Source organism: Giraffa tippelskirchi, chromosome 13 (genome assembly GCF_054371585.1).
Source record: "Giraffa tippelskirchi isolate mGirTip1 chromosome 13, T2T-mGirTip1v1.2.pri, whole genome shotgun sequence".
Classification (NCBI taxonomy): domain Eukaryota; kingdom Metazoa; phylum Chordata; class Mammalia; order Artiodactyla; family Giraffidae; genus Giraffa; species Giraffa tippelskirchi.
The window spans coordinates 33,169,116-33,190,046 of record NC_137287.1 but is presented as its reverse complement, the minus strand read 5'-3'; the positions used below and the strand labels follow the sequence as shown (position 1 = coordinate 33,190,046).

Below are 20,931 nucleotides of genomic sequence, written 5' to 3'. Positions count from 1 at the left end.
ACATCAAGGAAACAGCTGGCCGTGTTTGGAGATCAGTTGCTAAAAATACCTCCATATGCTGAGGCCAGTCACCCATGGTGGGAACTTGTCAGATTTCTCTTCAGTAATGCCCCAGCTTGAAGCGTGCACATGACAACTCCAGACTCTCTACTAATGGTCCGAGATATAAGAACCAGGAGGAAACCAGGATCTTCATCTCTGGCGCCCCCACACGGATGGAATGCAGTGCTGAAGATGGTATTGGTCTCAGTTGAATATTGTTTCCCTGATAAAGAATCCGCCTGCAATGCGGGAGATCTAGGTTTGATCCCTGGGTGGGGAAGATCTCCTGGAGAAGGGAATGGCTACTCGCTCCAGTATTCTTGCCTGGAGAATTCCATAGACAGAGGAGCCTGGTGGGCTAGAGTCTATGGGGTCACAACTAACACTTCCACTTTTCACTTTCACTTATCTTGCCCATTGCTCCTCCCTAAAGTTTCCAATACGATTTACGGCTCATGTAAAGCTCATAAAACTAAAGCTAAACAACAGTGAGAATTACAGAATCTAATTCCAACACCATGTTGGCGTCACTGACTCAATGGACATGAGTTTGAGTAAACTCCAGGAGTTGGTGATGGACAGGGAGGCCTGGCGTGCTGGGGTCCATGGGGTCACAAAGAGTCGGACACAACTGAGCAACTGGGCTGAACTGAAATAACAGTGAGAATTACAGAATCTAATTCCAACGCTATGACTTCGATTTAAGACCATTGTGGGATTTTTGACCTCATTTTCAGCTAGGATTCCACTGGCTAGTGGACTTGCCACTTGGGTTTTGTATTTAGCACCTCACATACCATCCCCTTTCAACCTAAAGGATTCAGCGTCTTTGTTACATCCATTTTATAGATGAGAAAACTGAGGTACTTAGAGATGAAAAATGTCTACATTTCCACCAGGAGTCAGTGGTCCAGCTGCGATGGAAACACATCTCTGTCTGATGTCACAGCTGCAACTTTTTTTTTGGTGGTTTTTTTGTTGTTGTTGTTGTTCTGTTAAATAAGATCAATAACTTTATTATTTGTGTAAAAGTGTTGCACCCATGTTATAAAAATTCAAGCCATTGGAGAAATACACAGAAGAAAAATAACTTACCTTGTTTCACCCTCTCTAGAAAAACATAATTAATATTTAGTGACTATCATTCTAGGCATCTCTCCACATATATACACAGACATCAGAATAGGGAGGTCAGTGCAAAGATAGATGGAAATTATTCTGCTAAGTGCAAGCCTTCTCTTCATCTTATTCATAACGCAAATAATTACTTTAACTTTTACCTGAAGAAAATTAAATGGAAATGGAATTTGAAGAAATTGTTAAGCTTAAACAGCAAATCCCTTCCCAGAAATAATTCTCATCCCAAAGTCATTCCTCTAAAGTGAAGAGGAAAATTATGGACTCATTTCACGGCTTGAATCTTTGTTTTTCAGCAACTTGTTTCACTTTATCAAGGTTGGAGAAGGAAATGGCAACCCACTCCAGTATTCTTGCCTGGAGAATTCCATAGACCGAAGAGCTTGGCGGGCTAGAGTCCATGGGGTTGCAAAGAGTTGGACACGACTGAGTGACAATCACTCACTCACTCCTGTAAGAGGTGAGGAAATAGCATGTTCACATTCCTCTTGTCTGTTGTTCCCAACCCCATGGTTTTAATTATGTAAAATATGTGCTTACATTTTTGAGGTCATAATGTTGGAATTAAATTCTGTAATTCTCATTGTTATTTAGCTTTAGTTTTAGATTTAAACAACTCTGTGCTTAATCCCAGGTGTGTCCTTTCTTGAGCTCTGTTGATTCATTTCTTATTTGAATACATTTCATTGTGAAGCTTTGTTTTTTTTTCAAGAGAAACTCAGAGGTGTTGTATTCTCTGAACTCTTGTAGGCTTGATTTCTACGACTTTCTTTTAAAATAGGATTTTATTGAGATGTAATTTTAGTACATAGAATGCACAAGTCCTAAGGGTACAACTTTTTTTAGGGGACTTTTGTCAGTTGCTTTATGGGGTGTGTCAGCTACAAATTGGCACTTGCCAAGGGCAGTTGCCATCTACTTCTGCCTGAACCCTGTGCTGCTGCAGCTGTTACCTTCAACACCCCCGAGGGAGTTCAGGGTGGAGAGTGAGGCACTCTGCTCCAGGGAAACTGGTGAAATAGAATCTTCAGATAGATATTTTCAAGCACTGATTTCATGATCCCAATCTTTGCATCTCTTCATATCTAGAGAAGCACTAAGTCTCTTCCTGATGGCATCAGCTCCCTGTGACTAGCGGAAAGCCTCTTGTAAAGCAAGCCCATGATTGCATTGAACTCCCCCTTCACCAAAGTCTTCTATATTGACCTTCACCCCACTACCCCTTTGGAGCAGTTTCTCTGAGTTATCTGAGATACTGTCTCCTGGGCTGCAGCCCTCATTTTTCCCCAAATAAAACTTAACTCACAGCTCTTACATTATGCATCTTTTTAATCGACAGGTGTAACTGACAAAAAATAAACTGCCCATATTTAAAGCATACAGTGGGGCAGAGTCTGGTGTGATGAAGTAACCAATGAAGATAAAACAAACCAAAGATTAAGAGACAGTATCTGTAGCCATATATTGACAAGGGGTTGATATCTAAAATGTGTTAGGAACTCATTAGCCAAAAAATCAAAATATTCCAATTAAAAACTGGGCAAAGGACCTGAATGGACATTTTCCTAATGAAGACCTACAGATGGCCAACAGGTGTCTGAAAAGATTCTCAACATCACTCATCATCAGGGAAGTGCAATTCAAATGAGCTATCACCTCACACCTGTTAGAATGGCTTTTATTCAAAAGATGATTTTTGGTTAGTCCCTAAGTCATTTCCAGCTCTTTTTGCTGCCCCATGGACTGTAGCCCACCAGGCTCCTCTGAGCATGGACATACACATCAGACAGTAAGTACTCTATTTTGTCTGAATTTTTTCACTCAGCATAATTATTTTGAGATTCAGCCCTGCTGTTGAGTATAACAATAGTTCATTCTTTTTGTTGCTGAATAGTCTTTCATTGCGTGGATATATCATGATTAGTTTATCTATTTACCTATTGGGCTTCCCAGGTGGCACAATGGTAAAGAATCTGCCTGCCAATGCAGGAGACACAGGAAATGCGAGTTCGATCCCTGGGTCAGGAAGATCCCCTGGAGGAGGGCATGGCAACCCATTCCAGTATTCTTGCCTGGAGAATCCCATGGACAGAGGAGCCTGGTGGGCTACAGTCCATGGAGTTGCACAGAATCGGACACGACTGAGCATGCGTGCACTAAATAGCCCGTTGATGGACATCTAGATTTTGGCTGTTACACGTAAAGCTGCTATTTACATTTGTGTACATTCTTTGGATGGTCATATGTTTTCATCTCTCTTGAGTAACCTGGGAGTAGAATGGGCTGAATCATCTGTGAGATGCATATCTGAATTTTAAGACACTGAGAAACTGTTTTTCAGAGTGGTTGTAGCATTTTAAACTCACCAACAGTGTGTGAGAGTTCCAGTTCCTCTGCATTCTTGTCAGCTCTTGTTATGGTCAATCTTTTAAATTTTAGCCATTCTAATAGCAATATCTTGTGGTTTTAATTTGCATTTTCCTAATGACTAATGATATGGAGCATCTTTTCATGTGCTTGTTGGCATCCATATATATTCTTTTTTTTCCATGCCAGATATACTAGCTTACATCTGCTAACCCCAACCTCCCATTCCATCCCTCACCAAACCTCATTCCCTTTGGCAAACACAAGTCTGTTCTCTATGTCCTTGAGCCTGTTTCTGTTCGTAGATAGGTTCATTTGTGCCATACTTAAGGTTCCACATATAAGTGATGTCATCTGGTATTTTTCTTTCTCTTTCTGACTTACTTCACTTAGTATGATAATCTCTAGTTGTGTCGATGTTGCTGCAAATGGCATTATTTCATTTTTTTTTTTTATGTCTGAGTGGCATCCCATTATATGTATGTACCACATCTTCTTTATCCATTCATCTGTCAGTGGACGTTTAGGTTGTTTCCATGTCTTGGCTATTGTAAATAGTGCTGCTCTGAACATTGCGGTGAATGTATGTATTTGAATTAGAGTTTTGTCTGGATATATGCACAGGAGTGAGATTGCTGGATCATACAATGGACATGAGTTTCAACAAACTCCAGGAGATGGTGAAGGACAAGGAAGCCTGGCGTGCTGCAGTCCATGGGGTCACATAGAGTTGGACAACTGAGCGACTGAACAGTGGTCAGTTGCTGAGCGACCAGCAACAGTGGTAATTCTATTTTTACTTTTCTGAGGAATCTCTATACTGTTTTCCATTGAGGCTGAACCAACTTACATTCCCACCAACAATGTAGGAGGGCTCCCTTTTCTCCACGTCCTCTCCAGCATTTGTTTTTTTGGTAGAGGTTTTATTGATGGCCATCCTAACTGGTGTGAGTTGGTACCTCACTTTTGATTGGCATTTCTCTAATTATTAACAATGTTGAGCATCTTTTCATGTGCCTAGTGGCCATTTGTATTTCTTCTTTGGAGAAATGTCATTTAGGTCTTCAGCCCATTTTTCGATTGGGTTGTTCATTTTTTGTCATTGAGTTGTATGAGCTGTTTATTTATTTTGGAAATTAAGCCCATTTTGGTCTTATCATTTGCAAATATTTTCCTCCATTCTGTAGGCTGTCTTTCGTTCTGTTTCTAGTTCCTTTTGCTGCACAAGAGCTTGTCTTGTATGTTTGATTAGGTCCTGTTTGTTTTTTCTTCTTGTTTTTATGCTTTGGGAGACTGACCTAAGAAAACAATTTATGTCAGAGAATGTCTTGCCTGTGGTTTCTTCTAGGAGTTTTATGGCATCGTTTCTTACGTTTAGGTCTTTAAGGCATTCTGAGTTTACGTTTTGTATGGTGAGGGGGTGTGTGCAACTATATATGTTCTTTATTAAAATGTCAGTTCAAATGTTTAGCTTATTTTTCAAAGCAGATTGTTTATTTTTCTTAGTTTTGAGCTTTGAGAGTTCTTTGTATAACCTGGACAGAAGTCCATGATCAAATATATTTTCTACTGTGGCTGGTCTTTTCATGTTCTTAACAGGGTCTCTTTTTCTAACTTTTTAAAAATATGGAAATGTAGTTGATTTATAATGTGTTAATTTCTGCTGTACAGCAAAGTGATACAGTTATACACACACACACACATTCTTTTTTGGTATTCTTTTCCATTATGGTTTATCGCAGGATATTGAATATAGTTCCCTGTGCTCTACAGTAGGACCCTGTTGTTTATCCATTCTATATATAATAGTTTGCATCTGCTAATCCCAAACTCCCAATCCTTCCCTCCCCCACCCCCTGCTGCTGCTGCTAAGTCGCTTCAGTCGTGTCCGACTCTGTGTCACCCATAGACGGCAGCCCACCAGGCTCCTCCATCCCTGGGATTCTCCAGGAAAGAATACTGGAGTGGGGTGCCATTGCCTTCTCCGCCTCCACCCCCTAGGCAACCACAAATCTGTTCTCTATGTCTGTGAATCTGTTTGTTCAACAATGTCTTTTGAAGAGTCAAGATTAAAAAATTTGACAAAGTACATACTAGTCATCAAATTGTTTTCTTTTATGGATCATGCTTTCTGTGTTGTATCCAAGAAATATTTGCCCAACCCAAAGTTACAAAGATTTTATTTTATTTTTTTTAAGGATAAAGCTAGATTTTACTAACTTTCTTCTAAAATTTTTATAGTTTTAGATTTTACATTTAGTATGTAATCCATTCTGAGTGAATTTTAGTATATAGTGTGATGTGTTCATCCAAGTTCTTTTGAGTGTTAATAGCTACCCAATTTTCCCATAAATGTTAATTAGGTCAAGTTGACAGTATTATTTAAGTCTTCTATATGCTTATTAATCTCCTTCTACCTGTTATATTAATTTTTGAGAGAATCTCTGGCTATAGTTTAAATTTTCTATTTTTACTTGCAGTTCTATCAGTTTTGCCTCACATATTTTGAGCTCTGTTTTTTTTTTTTTTAAAAGCCCACCTTTCTGACCATCCTGGGGGTCAAACTAGACCAGCATGGGGCCTTTCCTGTGACCTGATGATACCCCTGGATTTTGTCCTTCTTAGAGACGATTTATTTATTTTTGAATAAGCCTTTCACATCTGTAACCTTTATTTTCAGGGAAATTGGCTCCTCGCTTGATGTCTGAGGAGGCATGCACTGAGATTCAGCCTCCCCCCAAATAATGGTAATAATGACAATAGCAGCTCCTGGCTGCCAGGTGCATTGCCTACATTATCACTAATCCTTCCAGCAGCCTTGCATGGTAAATATTATCTCTATTTTGCAGATACATTTTATTTATACCCTGCCACGTTTTAGGAAGGCTTATAGAAGGCTTTATAGGGAGTTATAAAATACAGTATCATCACAAAAGGTGAAGGTATAAAAAACAGTTTCTTAAAAGCAACCCAGAAGTGGAGTCTCCATGCCTTTAAGAATCTTGCCTGCAACCACTGAAGTGTTAAGTAGAATTGTGATTTGGACCTGGCTCTTTCAGCTGCTAAGACTCTGGTGTTTATACTCAGCCAGACAAAGCAACAAGAAGCGGCAGGCCGGTGCTGCAGGTCAGACCTCAGTGGGGACAGTCATGTTGTTGTTCAGTCTCTCTGTCGCTTCCGACTCTTTGTGACCCCATGGACTGCAGCACACCAGGCTTCCCTGTCCTTCACCATCTCCTGGAGTTTGCTCAGACTCATGTCCATTGAGTTGGTGACGCCATCCAACCATCTCATCCTCTGTCGCCCCCTTCCCTTCTTGCCCTCGGTCTTTCCCAGCATCAGAGTCTTTTCCGATGAATCAGTTCTTTGCATCAGGTGGCCAAAGTATTGGAGCTTCAGCATCAGTCCTTCCAACAAATATTCAGGGTTGATTTCCTTTAGGATTGACTAGTTTGTTCTCCTTGCAGTCCAAGGGACCCTCAAAAGTATTCTCCAGCTCCACAGTTTGAAAGCATCAATTCTTTGGTGCTCAGCCATCTTTATGGTCCAACTCTCACATGACTGCTGGAAAAACCATAGCTTTGACTATATGGACCTTTTTTGTTTTTTGGCAAAGTGATGGCTTTGCTTTTTCATACACTGTCCAGGTTTGTCATAGCTTTCCTTCCATGAAACAAGTGTCTTTTAATTTCAAGGGGAGACTGACATAGGGCTAATTTGGGGGTAAGAAGAGAGGGTTAGGGGAAATAACATACAATTGGAGATTTTTGGATGATACCTGCTATTATTACTTGGCCCTCACCCTTTCTTTGATAACAGAGCTGCTCTTGGGAAAACCCATTCATTCCATGTGGACTGGATGTGGTTGTTCCCTAGGCTGAGATGTGGGCATGAGACCCGGACCTGGTCAATCAGAATACTCTACTCGTGTAGCCACAGCAATGGTTCAGGGGCAGGCACGTGGTCAGAGAGAAACCAGAATCTGTCCTGGGTTCTTCATCCAGAGCCAACAGGGAGGATGCTCTCATCCCAGCGTGGTTCTGAAACAGAGCTGGGCCCTCTGGTCCTTGTCCCCCATGTCCTCCACCTGCCTTTTGTCTGTGGAAAAACTTTAGCCCAAGAATAAGTTTAATTAAAGAAGTGAGAGCATGCACAAACAAAGGAAAACAATACAAGACCAAATTATATTCGTTTAGTCAATAAGTATAATCAAGAACCTTTAGCTCCTCTTCAAGGGCTCTAGATAATATTCTGAGCCATATCCCTCGAGCTGTCTTCTAGATACTGAAACCTCACCAAGTGGAAGAAATTAACTACCTGATGACCAGACTGTAGCCATGTCATAAGCTGCCACAATTCTGAGAACTGGCCTCAAGAAATGGAAACAAACTGACTCTGGAACTGAAGATTCAGTTCAGTTCAGTCTCTCAGTTGTGTCCGACTCTTTGCGACCCCATGAACCGCAGCACGCCAGGCCTCCCTGTCCATCACCAACTCCCGGAGCCTAGTCAAACTCATGTCCATAGAGTTGGTGATGCCATCCAACGATCTCATCCTCTGTCGTCCCCTTCTCCTCCTGCCCCCAATTCTTCCCAGCATCAGGGTCTTTTCCAATGACTTAGCTCTTCCCATCAAAGTATTGGAGTTTCAGCTTCAACGTCAGTTCTTCCAATGAACACCTAGGACTGATCTCTTTTAGGATGGGCTGGTTGCATCTCCTTGCAGTCCAGGGGACTCTCAAGAGTCTTCTCCAACACCACAGTTCAAAAGCATCAATTCTTTGGCGCTCAGCTTTCTTCACAGTCCAACTCTCACATCCATATGTGACTACTAGAAAAACCATAGCCCTGACTAGATGGACCTTTGTTGGCAAAGTAATGTCTCTGCTTTTTAATATGCTATCTAGGCTGCAGGAAGGCCGAGAGGAGCTACTCCACGTTCAAGGTCAGGAGGGGCAGCCGTGAGGAGATACCTCTCGTCCAAGGTAAGGAGCAGTGGCTGCGCTTTGCTGGAGCAGCTGTGGGGAGATACCCCACGTCCAAGGTAAGAGAAACCCAAGTAAGACGGTAGGTGTTGCAAGAGGGCATCAGAGGGAAGACACACTGAAACCATAATCACAGAAAACTAGCCAATCTGATCACACAGACCACCGCCTTATCTAACTCAATGAAACCCACCCAAGACAGACGGGTCATGGTGGAGAGGTCTGACAGAATGTGGTCCACTGGAGAAGGGAATGGCAAATCACTTCAGTATTCTTGCCTTGAGAACCCCATGTACAGTATGGAAAGGCAAAATGATAGGACACTGAAAGATGAACTCCCCAGGTCGGTAGGTGCCCAATATGCTACTGGAGATCAGTGGTGATATAACTCCAGAAAGAATGAAGGGATGGAGCCAAAGCAAAAACAATACCTAGTTGTGGATGTGACTGGTGACAGAAGCAAGGTCTGATGCTGTAAAGAGCAATATTGCATAGGAACCTGGAATGTTAGGTCCATGAATCAAGGCAAATTGGAAGTGGTCAAACAAGAGATGGCAAGAGTGAACATAAACATTCTAGAAATCAGTGAACTAAGATGGACTGGAATGGGTGAATTTAACTCAGATGACCATTATATCTACTACTGTAGGCAAGAATCGCTTAGAAGAAATGGAGTAGCCCTCATGGTCAACAAAAGAGTCCAAAATGCAGTACTTGGATGCAATCTCAAAAATGACAGAATGATCTCTGTTCGTTTCCAAGGCAAACCATTCAATATCGCGGTAATCCAAGCCTATGCCCCAACCACTAATGCTGAAGAAGCTGAAGTTGAACAGTTCTATGAAGACATACAAGACCTTCTAGAACTAACACTCAAAAAAGATGTCCTTTTCATTATAGGGGACTGGAATACAAAAGTAGGAAGTCAAGAAACACCTGGCATAACAGGCAAATTTGGCCTTGGAGTACAGAATGAAGTAGGGCAAAAGCTAATAGAGTTTTCCCAAGAGAACGCACTGGTTATAGAAAACACCCTCTTCCAACAACACAAGAGAAGATTCTACACATGGACATCAACAGATGGTCAACACCGAAATCAGATTGATTATATTCTTTGCAGCCAAAGATGGAGAAGCTCTATACAGTCAGCAAAAACAAGACCGGGAGCTGACTGTGGCTCAGATCATGAACCCTTTATTGCCAAATTCAGACTTAAATTGAAGAAAGTAGGGAAAACCACTAGACCATTCAGGTATGACCTAAATCAAATCCCTTATGATTATACAGTGGAAGTGAGAAATAGATTTAAGGGACTAGATCTGACAGACAGAGTGCCTGATGAACTATGGATGGAGGTTCGTGGCATTGTACAGGAGACAGGGATCAAGACTATCCCCATGGAACTGAAGATTAACTGTACTTATAACAATCAAGATGATGCTAGTCAGACCACCCATGATCGATTTCAATATGACTGTCAGAGCTGACTGTGCTGTTTCTATATGTAGCCCCTCCCTCTGCCTATAAAAGCTGATTTCCCCTGGGGAAGTCAGCCTTTGAATTGTTGTCTCCTCTCCTCACCAGTTGCCAGCATCGCAAATAAAGGAAACTTTCCTGTTCACCTACCTGGCCTCTTTATTGGCCTTAAATGGTGAGCAGCTGAACCCCATTTTCCGTTACAGTTCCACCCACAACCATGTGCGTCCAGGGCTTCTGACAGCCATCCTGCATTCACGTGGAGAAAGGCTGTCTAAGAGATGGGGAAAGCCGAAGCACTGGTGGCAAACATTGAAACCCCAGTTCCAACCTTGCCTGAAGCCTGCTCTTTTACAGCAATCAGTGTGTTTCCCACATTCATGGGTGGCTAAGTTAATACGAATTTAGTTTTTGTTACTTGTATCTGAAAGGAGTTTACTACAGATCTGAAAAATAATAGAAATTAACTAGAGAGATATTGGGAGGAAGAGTGTTGCGGGCAGAGGGAACAGCATGAGTGAGGGGCTGAGGTGAGAGAAAGCTGGATGCACTGAGTTGAAGGAGGTCAGTCCAGACACATGAAGTGGATGAGATGGATGGAACTGCACCATTGGGCTAGTGTACTGCATGTCACTGCCTAGGTGAGCAATGAAGGGAGTTGGTGGAGGTACTGGGTTGAATAGTACTCCCCTCAATTCATGAGCATAGAGAACCTCAGAGTGAGACCTTATTGAAAATAAAGTCTTTGCAGATGTACTTTGTTAAATGGAGTAGCTGCTGCTTTTCAGTTGCTAAGTCATATCCAACTCTTTGCCACCCCATGGACTGTAGCCTGCCAGGCTCCTCGTTCCCTGGGATTCTCCAGGCAAGAATACTGGAATGGGTTGCCATTCCCTTCTCCAGGGGATCTTCCTGACCCAGGGATTGAACCTGGGTCTCCCTAATCTGCAGGCAGATTCTTTACTGTCTGAGCCACCAGGGAAGCTCAAGTTATGAATACCATGGATAAATACCCCAGCTTCCTTGTCCTCCGATGGGATGACTCTAAGGCATGTCTCACAGCCTCCAGTGGTCTCCAGCCCCATCATGCTCAGAGGCCCAGAGGGTAACCAGCTCATTTTTAAAAATATTTGTTTATTTGCTTGGCTGCGTCAGGTAGCTGTGGCAAAGGAGATCTTCAATCTTCGTTGCAGCAAGGGAATTCTTAGTTGCAGCATGTGGGATCTAGTTCCTTGACCAGGGATTGAACCTGGGCCCCCTGCTTTGGGAGCATGGAGTCTTAGTCACTGGACCACCAGGGACCAGTGCTATAACCCACTCATTGACACGTCCTATGCTGGCTCTTTCCCCTTCTCCCCCTCTCTCCCACTCCTTCCCTTCGCTTCCTGGGATCACTTCCCAGATCAACTGCTTATGCCCAGATCCTTGTCTTGGGGTCTGCTTTGTGGGAATTCAAACTAAGATAGATGCCCCTTAAACCAATGGTGGCCTAGTGGACAGGGGCTGGAGATGAAGATGGTGAGGTTGGCAGGAGACACATCATGAACATCTTCATGGACAGATGGATGCTTAATCTTAAGTGTTTTGGGGGAGATGGAAGCAGGGAGGGATGTCTGATATTCATTTTCCAAGGATCCTATTGGCAGTGATTCGTAGGGCAGTAAAACAGTTGCAAGGAGACGGATTGCAGTGGTCCTTCTCCTTATTATAATTCAGGACCTGAGGCTGAACTCTCCCCTGGGAATGGAGTGAGATGCACAGTAGGGTGGGCCAGATACAATTTTCTCCCCACGAATCTTGGGGACCTCTTGTTATGCTGTAACTGTCTTAGTTAACACTCAATTGCCGAGTAATTCTCATTACCTCTTCTCACCGACAGACAATGAACAGCTGTCAAGCTTGTCTTACAAAACAAGACAATTTTTTCCCCAATAATGAAGCTCTGGATTGGAGTGAGGGAAGGAGCGCACGCTGCCATAATGGAGTGTTCTGGCTGTGTCTCTGCCAGCCCTGCTTGCAAGTGAGTAATCATTTCCCCCAGTCCTGGGAGGAAGTAGGGAGAGGGGGCGAGGCCGAGGTGACTTTTTGGACCTGTTTTCCACTCTGCTTCCCATTCCTCTTTCTGAAAGAAACCTAACTGCAGCCCCTTTGGAATTTGTGTATAAACTGCATTTGTAATTTTATGTGCTATGTGGGGCACACTTTCACCTGAGATTGTGTGTTATGTGCAACCAAGTGGGAAAAGGTTTGATCCAGAGTTTAAATACTGGAAGAGGGAGGGAAGATCTTTAAGCTGTAGAGAGAATGCCAGGCACATAGAAGGCACTCAGTAAATCCATCCATCCCTCTGCAGTCTCTGTTCTTTCCTTTCTTCTCCCTCCCTCCCTTTCCTCTCAACCTCATTTTTGATGCCTGAATCATGTTTACAATATACCCATTAGATGGTGTCCAGACTTGGTCTGAATACTGCCAGTGACAAGGAAGTCATGACTTCTCATTCTGTTGCAGTTCAGCTCTGACAAGGCGAAAATTCAGTTTTTAAATTGCTGATGTGAAATTTATTCCTCTGTATCTCCCACCTGCTGGGTCTAGCTGAGCTCCCCCAGTGCTCAGTCACTTCAGTCGTGTCTGACTCTCTGTGACTCCATGGACCACGGCCCGCCAGGTTCCTCTGTCCATGGGATTCTCCAGGCAAGAGTACTGGAGTGGGTTGTCATTTCCTTCTCCAGAGCTCCCCCAGTAGCCTCACAAAATGACTCTTGTCTTTCTTCCACATGAGTGCTGTTTGGACATCTGAAGATAGTGCTTATACCCCTGAATTTTTTTTTTTTTTAACCTAAAAGAATAAAGACAGGGCTTCCTTGGTGGTCTAGTGGTTAAGAATCCTCCTTGCAATGCAATGATTCGATCCCTGGTGCAGGAAGATTCCACATGATGCTGAGCAACTAAGTGCCTTAGAGCCTGTTCCCTCTGAGAGAAGCCACTGCAGTGAGAGGCCCGTGCACCCCAGTGAAGAGTAGCCCTGCCTCACAGTGACGAGAAAAGCTCACATGCAGCGGTGAAGACCCAGCGCAGCCAAAAAATAAAATGAATAAATCTTAAAAAATCTTAGAAAAAAGTTCATCAGTTCAGTTCAGTTGCTCAGTCATGTCCGACTCTTTGCGACCTCATGAATGGCAGCACGCCAGGCCTCCCTGTCCATCACCAACTCCCTGAGTCCACCCAAACCCATGTCTATTGAGTCGGTGATGCCATCCAGCCATCTCATCCTCTGTCGTCCCCTTCTCCTCCTGCCCACAATCTTTCCCAGAATCAGAGTTTTTTCAAATGAGTCAGCTCTTTGCATGAGGTGGCCAAGGGATTGGAGTTTCAGCTTCAACATCAGTCCTTCCAATGAACACCCAGGATTGATCTCCTTTAGGATGGACTGGTTGGATCTCCTTGCCGTCCAAGGGACTCTCAAGAGTCTTCTCCAACACCACAGTTTAGAAGCATCAATTCTTTGGTGCTCAGCTTTCTTTATAGTCCAGCTCTCACATCCATACATGACCACTGGAAAAACCATAGCCTTGACTAGATGGACCTTTGTTAGCAAAGTAATGTCTCCACTTTTTAATATGCTGTCTAGGTTGGTCATAACTTTCCTTCTAAGGAGTAAGTGTCTTTTAATTTCATTGCTGCAGTCACCATCTGCAGCGATTTTGGAGCCCAGAAAAATAAAGTCAGCCACTGTTTCCACTGTTTCCCCATCTATTTGCTATGAAGTGATGGGACTGGATGCCATGATCTTAGTTTTCTGAATGTTGAGTTTTAAGCCAACTTTTTCACTCTCCTCTTTCACTTTCATCAAGAGGCTCTTTAGTTCTTCTTCACTTTCTGCCATAAGGGTGGTGTCATCTGCATATCTGAGGTTATTGATATTTCTCCCGGCAATCTTGATTCCAGCTTGTGCTTCCTCCAGCCCAACGTTTCTCATGATGTACTCTGCCTATAAGTTAAATAAGCAGGGTGACAATATACAGCCTTGACGTAGTCCTTTTCCTAGTTGGAACCAGTCTGTTGTTCCATGTCCAGTTCTAACTGTTACTTCCTGACCTGCATACAGGTTTCTCAAGAGGCAGGTCAGGTGGTCTGGTATGCCCATCTCTTTCAGAATTTTCCACAGTTTATTGTGATCCACACAGTCAACTTGTGAACCAGACAAGTTCCAATAGTCTTTATCTCTTTGAAATGGTGGCCTTGACTCCAGGTGTGAAAACCAGACTTGGACTATCACCTCCCTTTCCCTGAGCAATAGACCTCTGTTGATGCAACCCAAGAAAACATTCAGTCTTAAAAACATTTTTTTTTTCATTTTTAGTATTTTGGTGGTGGCTGCTTTATACTGTTAGGTCATGTTTATCTTAGCATTGACTAACTCTTTTTTAAAAAAATATTTATTTACTTATTTTTGGCTGTGCTGGGTCTTTGTTGCTGCTAGAGAAACTCAGGGTTTCTCTAGTTGTGGTGAGCAGGGACTACTCTTTGTTGCAGTTGAGATGCACAGCCTTCTCATTAGAGTAGCCTCTCTTGTTCTGGAGCACAGGCTCTAGAGCACACAGACTTCATTAGTTCCGGTGCACGGGCTTAGTTGCTCCGCGGCATGTGGGATCTTCCTGGACGAGGGATGGAACCAGTGTCCCCTGCACTGGTAGGCAGATTATCTACCACTGGACCACCAGGGAAGTCCTGATGAAGACTCTTAAATCAAGAGCTGAAAAGACAAATACTGTAAGAGGCCGAATGGGTAAGGCAAGTGAGTGAAACATTCTGGGTGACGCTTGAAGTGAACGGAAGAGTTCATGCCACTTTCAGAGCAGACAACAGCTCTCCTTTTCAGCTGATTTCTGTCCTGCAGGCCCGGCAGGGTGTATATTCAGCATTAAAAATGAGAAGATTCCACATAAAAATCCAGACTTGCAACTTAAGAAACCAGACCCAAAGATCTGGCAATCTTGGCTGCATTAGTCCAGTGTGGCTGGAGCTGAGCTGTAGCTGCTGCAGGCCTTTGGGCAGTTCTGCAGAAACAGCAAGAGGGCTCTGGGCCACTTTCTATGTGACCATGCTAACAATCTGTTGAAGGGATGGACCAAATGGTCCCCAGGAGGGCTCAGATGCTCTGTCCCCTGACATCACTGACGGAAGCAAGATAACAAGGGGAGAGCCCCTGTCGGGGGTATTTTAGAGTCGTAGCATCTTGAAATAAGAAATATTGCAAGCTTGGTACTTTAGTATCTCTGGTGAAAAGTGGGAGAGGAAACATGATAAATGCACATATGAATATAGTCCATAGAATTGGGGACATCCTTGGTGGTCCAGTGGTTAAGAATCTGACTTCCAATGCAGAGAATGCATGTTCAATCCCTTGTTGGGGAACTAATATCCCACAGGCCAAAAAAAAAAAAAAAAAAATCCATAGAGTTAGGCAGAGATAAGTGTTTGGATGAAACCGGAAAGGGGAGGAATTAGGCTTGGAGCAGGGGAACTGTTTAGATGTAGGGGTCAGGGAAGGCTGCTCTGCCAGCATGACTTTCAACTGGAGACCTGAATGAAGGGAGGGTAGCAGGGAATGAGAATGTTTAGGCAGCAGGTGCAAAGGTCCTGAGGTCCTGCTCTTTGTGTCTTTGAGGAGCAGTGAGGGGCCTGGGAGTTGGTGATGGACAGGGAAGCCTGGCGTGCTGCAGTCCATGGGGTCGCAAAGAGTCAGACACGACTGAAGTGACTTAGCATTCTCGCAAGCTTGCATGCATGCACTAACCCAATATGACTGTGTCCTCTTAAGAAGAGGAAACCAGGATACAGACACAATAGAGGGAAGGCAGTGTTAAGACACAGGGGGACGATGGCTGACTGCAAGCCAAGGAGAGAGGCCTCAGCAGGAACCAACCCTTGATCTTGGACTTCAGCCTCCACAACTGTGGGACAATAACGTTTCTATTGTTTAAAGCTCCCAGTCTCAACAGCAGCCCAGCAAAGCAATATAGTGAAGTGTTTATTCCGGGGCCTGGTACCATTAAGCATATGCCGGACAAACAGAGGTGGATGTTATAACAAACGTGTACTGTTGCATGGTCCATGGATGACTCTTATTTCATGGTACTGCCTCCCTCCACCCCACCCAAATCAAGGACAGGCAGGTGTGTGTGCTAAGTCACTTGAGTCATGTCCAACTGTTTGTGACCCTTTGGACTGTAGCCCAGCAGACTCCTCTGTCCATGGACTCCTCCAGGCAAGAATACTAGAGTGGGTTGCCATGACCTCCTCCAGGGGATCTTCCTAACCCAGGGATCAAACCCGTGTCTTACCTCTTTACCACTAGCGCCACCTGGGAAGTGTTATAAAGAACACCACTGGTCAAATCCTATGATCTCTTCCATCACCCAGCTTTTGTCAGATGGGTTGCCTCAAGCAAGAAGTACCCTCACTCCTGCCTTGATGGAGCAATCATGGCTCATGTAGAACAAAGCTTTCCACTGGCAACAGCTCTCTGGGGCAAACAAAACAAACCAAAGCAAAAGAAAACATCATCACGTCCCCGCCTGACATTTCCCCGCCTCGGATTTTCTTTGAGGTTGCCGGATAGCTACGAGCAGCATCTTCCGCAACCTCAGATGACAGATCGCCACCTTTTAAAGGAGTAACTGAACTGCAATGTCATAGCTGTTTCAAGGAAAACGAGGCTTGTAACCCACGCCCTTCCTCCCTTCAGAGACTGTTCCCCAAAGGGCTACTGTTTAGACATGGAATGATCACTGCAACTCATTAGCATCCATCCCTGAAAAACCTCAGCCTGACCACCTCTCCCCCTACCTCCTTCCCACGGCATTCTAGACCTGTTTCCTCTGTCTAGTCATTGGATCAGATGGAACTGGAGAGTTCTCCAACAGCCTGGGGCCATCGTCAGGGTACAGCAAAAAGTTCTTGCTTCCTGGATTGGAATACTGCAACTGCTGCTCCAAGCACCTACACCTCAGTGATCGGCTAATGATAAAGACAGCAGCTCCAGGTCCTCACGGCCTGGGCGGGAGGTGAAGCGGCAATGCTCCAGTTCTGGCGTCTCATGAAACTGAGTCTCCAGGCTGCCCGCTGGCTTACAGCTCGCCTTCTCAATCTGTTCTGCACGTGACCGATGGCCAGAGGGGTTTCTCTGCAAACACAGAGCCCTTAAATACCTTCACTGGATGCTCAGCACCTGCAGAGTTCAAGCACTTTGGCACGGCATTCAAGGCCCCCTGTAGGCTGGATGTTCCTGTCCACTCTCCAGCTCACTCCTTTCCCCCTTCGTGGGCACCTCCCTGTATTCATCTACTGTTTCTTACCTCTGTCCTTGTTTTTCTGGCCACATAGCATGTGGGAATCTTACTTGTCTCATCAGGGATCGAACCTGTGCTCCCTGCCATGGTAGTGCGGAGTCTTAATCACTGGACTGCCAGAGAATTCCCTCATCTCTCATTTGCAGATGTGTTCCTGCTGTTGGAACACGTACCCGTTTAGTCCACCAGCCTAATCTCTATTTGTTCTTAAACATTTTGCTCAGTCTTTTTGTGTAGACTCCCAAAGCCCTGGGCTTCCCTGGTGGCTCAGTGGTAAAGAATCTGCCTGTCAATGAAGAAGATGCAGGAGATGTGAATGCCAGCCCTGGGTTTGGAAGATCCCCTGGAGAAGGTGATGGCAACCCTTCTTCAGTATTCTTGCCTGGGAAATCCCACGGACAGAGGAGCCTGGCGGGCTACAGTCCGTGGGGCCACAGAGAGTCAGGCACAACTTAGCAACTAAACAACAACAACATCCCAGAGCTTCCCTCTCCCAGGAGTAAATCCCTCCCTCCTGTATAATGCGTGCTCCCCCGTAGGCACTTCATTTATTTTCTCTTTCCGTGTTGAGACACTTGACTGTTTCTGACATCTGCCTCTCTCTCCAGTATTCTTCATTCAACAAATATTTGTGGAGCTCCAACCACATCAGGGGAACAGTGCTAGGAAATGGAGATGCAGCTGAGAGCAAACATGTATGGGAGCTCCATCTTCTGGGAAACTAGAGTCTGTCTGGGGGAGACAGACATTATACAAATGCCTGACAAATAATTTAAAATATGAGCATGAAAGTTTCAGTGAAGGAAAAGTTGGTCATGGGCTCCTCCAAAGTTTTTAAAATGATTGTAACCAGGGTCCTCAGCAGGGGGTCGATTTTGTCCATGGGGGATGTTTCACCATGTATGGAGACATCTTTGGTCATCATAACTGGGGGTTGGGCGCTCCTGGCATCTAGTGGGTGGAAACCAGGGATGCTAACGTGTTACAGGCCTTTGGACAGTCCCCACAATAAAGAACTATCCGTCCCCTAGTGTCAATAGTGTGAGGCTAGGGAACCCTGCCATCACTCCCTCACCCAGTAGTTTTTGCCCATAACAGAAGCACACGGAAAAAGGCTTGTTGAATAAATGGGTGGAGAGAGGAAGTCATGCCATCATGGCGATGAGCGATGCTAACGCTTCATACGTGGGCACCTGTGAACAGCTTCTCCAGGTCCTTGAAGGGTAGAACAGGGAGGGCTTCCTGGAGGTGGTGCTGGTGTGGTTGTACAGGATCCCGGGCTCAGAAGGGTCAGTTGAGCACTATGCTAGTGCCATCTTGAAATTCTGAATAATTTTTGAGGGACCTCCCTGGGGGTCCAGTGGCTAAGACTCTGAGCTCTCAATGCAGGGGGCCCAGGTTTGATCCCTGGTCAGAGAACTAGATCTTACATGTCATAACTAAGAGTTCACACGCTCTCTCTCTCTCTATAGTTGCTAAGTCGTGTCCAACTCTTGAGACCCCACTGACTGAAGCCTGCCAGGCTCCTCTGTCCAGGGAATTCTCCAGGCAAGAATACTGGAGTGGGTTGCCAATTCCTTCTCCAGGGGATCTTCCAGACCCATTGCACTGTAGGCAGATTCTTTACCAACTGAGCTACAAGGGAGTTCACATGCTACAACTAAAAAAAAGATTCCATATGCCTAAACTAAGACATGGCACAGCCAATTAAATAAATGTTTTTTTTTTTAAATAAATAGTTTTTGAAGAAAGGCCCTGCATTTTTGCTTTACACTGGTTCCTACAGTTATGTGGTTGGTTCTGCGGTGCGTGTGAAGGAGGCTGTGATCAATTAAGCCTCTGAGAATGGGGTGGAAGCATTTGGGGAGTGTAGGGGAGGCGTGTAGCCCTCTCTCTGATGTCTCAGGTCTGGGACCAGCACTTGAATTTCTGCCACAGGAGGACCTTCACCTGATCCTTCTCTCTCCCTGGCTTCCCCATCCCCGAAACGGAGCAAATGGTGCAACACAAACTCACAACCCCATCACCCAGCTCCAGCAATGATCAGCACATTTCCAATCTTGCTTCATTTCCGCCCCTTCCAAAGTCTTTCCCTCCCCTATTACTTTGGAGTTAATCCCAGAATTATATCATTTCATGCATAAAGATTCCAGTGTGGATCTCTAAAAGGTAATAACGATGAAGAATACATATAACCACTCACCACGATCACATCTAAGCCATTGATAATTCCTTAATATCCTCCCATATCCTGTCTGTGTCTGGGAACTAACTGCTTCCTCCTCCTCCATCATCCTCCCACGTGCATCCATGAGCCCTGACATCCTGTCATCGTGAGACCATCCAGAAGCCATCCGTTCTGCCCCTCGTCTGCGACCCCCATCCTCGCCCGTTCCAGGACAGTCTCGGACCCCGATGAGTGTGCGTTTCATGGTCTGGTCTCTGTCCACTCTTGGACCTCACCTCCTCCTGGCCTCTCTGCTTCTGATTCCTCACCAGTCACGGGGCCTCCTTGCTGGTCCCCAAACATGCCCTTGTTCCCTGGTGCTGGGATTGTCTTCATCCAGATATCTCCAGGGGCCCAGCCTAAATTTACCCAGGTCTGTGGTTCTCAGGGAGACCCTCCCATCTGGCTTATCTGAACCATCCCTCCCATGACTCTGTTCCCTCCCCCAGCCTTCTCACTCAGTAATCAGGCTGTGTCCTATCCTACCATTGGCTTATTTATTGCTTTTTTTTCCAACTAAAGCAAAAGCTGGATAAACCAGTTCATTGCGTGTCCACTGTATCTGGGACAGGCCCTCCAATATTCTCAATCCTCTATAAACATTTGCTAAGCGAACAGATTTACTGGGTGGATTCTTCTGCCTCTGATAGATGTGGCCATACAGACTTCCTACCAAATGAACAAGTAAGTCTCTCCCTGCTCCAATTCTGGAAAATCTAATCAAGAATCTACCAGGTCTAGAAGGCATTCTTTTTTTTTTTTTCCCACATTAAAAAAATAGTGTTAAATTTATTATTTATTTATTTGGCTGCCAGAGGTCTTCGTTGTGGCATGCTGAGTCTTTAGTTATGGTGTGAGAAGTCTTAGTTGTGGCATGTGGGGTCTAGTTCCCTGACCAGGGATCGAACCCAGGCCCCCTGCGTTGGGAGCTCAGAGTCTTAGCCACTGGACCACCAGGGAAGTCCCCCCAAATTTTTTAAATGTATTTATCTTTGGCCTCAGTGGATCTTAGCTTCAGCACGTGGGATCTTTCTTTGTGGCTCACGGGCTTAGTTGGCCCATGACACATGGGATCTTAGTTTCCCGACCAGGGATTGAACCCACATCCCTCACACTGGAAGGTGGATTCTTAACCACTGGGCCACCAGGGAAGTCCCTGGAAGGCATTGGGTGGTTGTTAAGGACATGGCAGAGGCTTTCTCCCAAAGTGGGGCTGGGAAGGCCTCAGGAAGGTACTTCTGGTCGCCCTTCTCACTCGCTCATCACACCTTGAGCCTGTCTCCCATCTTCCAGTGTAAACCAGGCTGGGGTATCCTGGTCTCTCCCCAGAAACTGCCCACCCCACC

General features: G+C 44.9%; 1 protein-coding gene across 1 annotated transcript in view; it reads left to right on the top strand.

Moving 5' to 3' along the window:
- Positions 1 to 20,931, top strand: part of LOC145532989 (uncharacterized) — a 116,228-nt gene that overhangs the window by 71,501 nt on the left and 23,796 nt on the right. The window contains exons 2-3 of the mRNA XM_081559283.1: positions 8,453 to 8,530; positions 11,886 to 12,026. Coding sequence (XP_081415409.1) covers positions 8,453 to 8,530; positions 11,886 to 12,026 — 219 coding nt within the window. The remainder of the gene's footprint in view (positions 1 to 8,452; positions 8,531 to 11,885; positions 12,027 to 20,931) is intronic.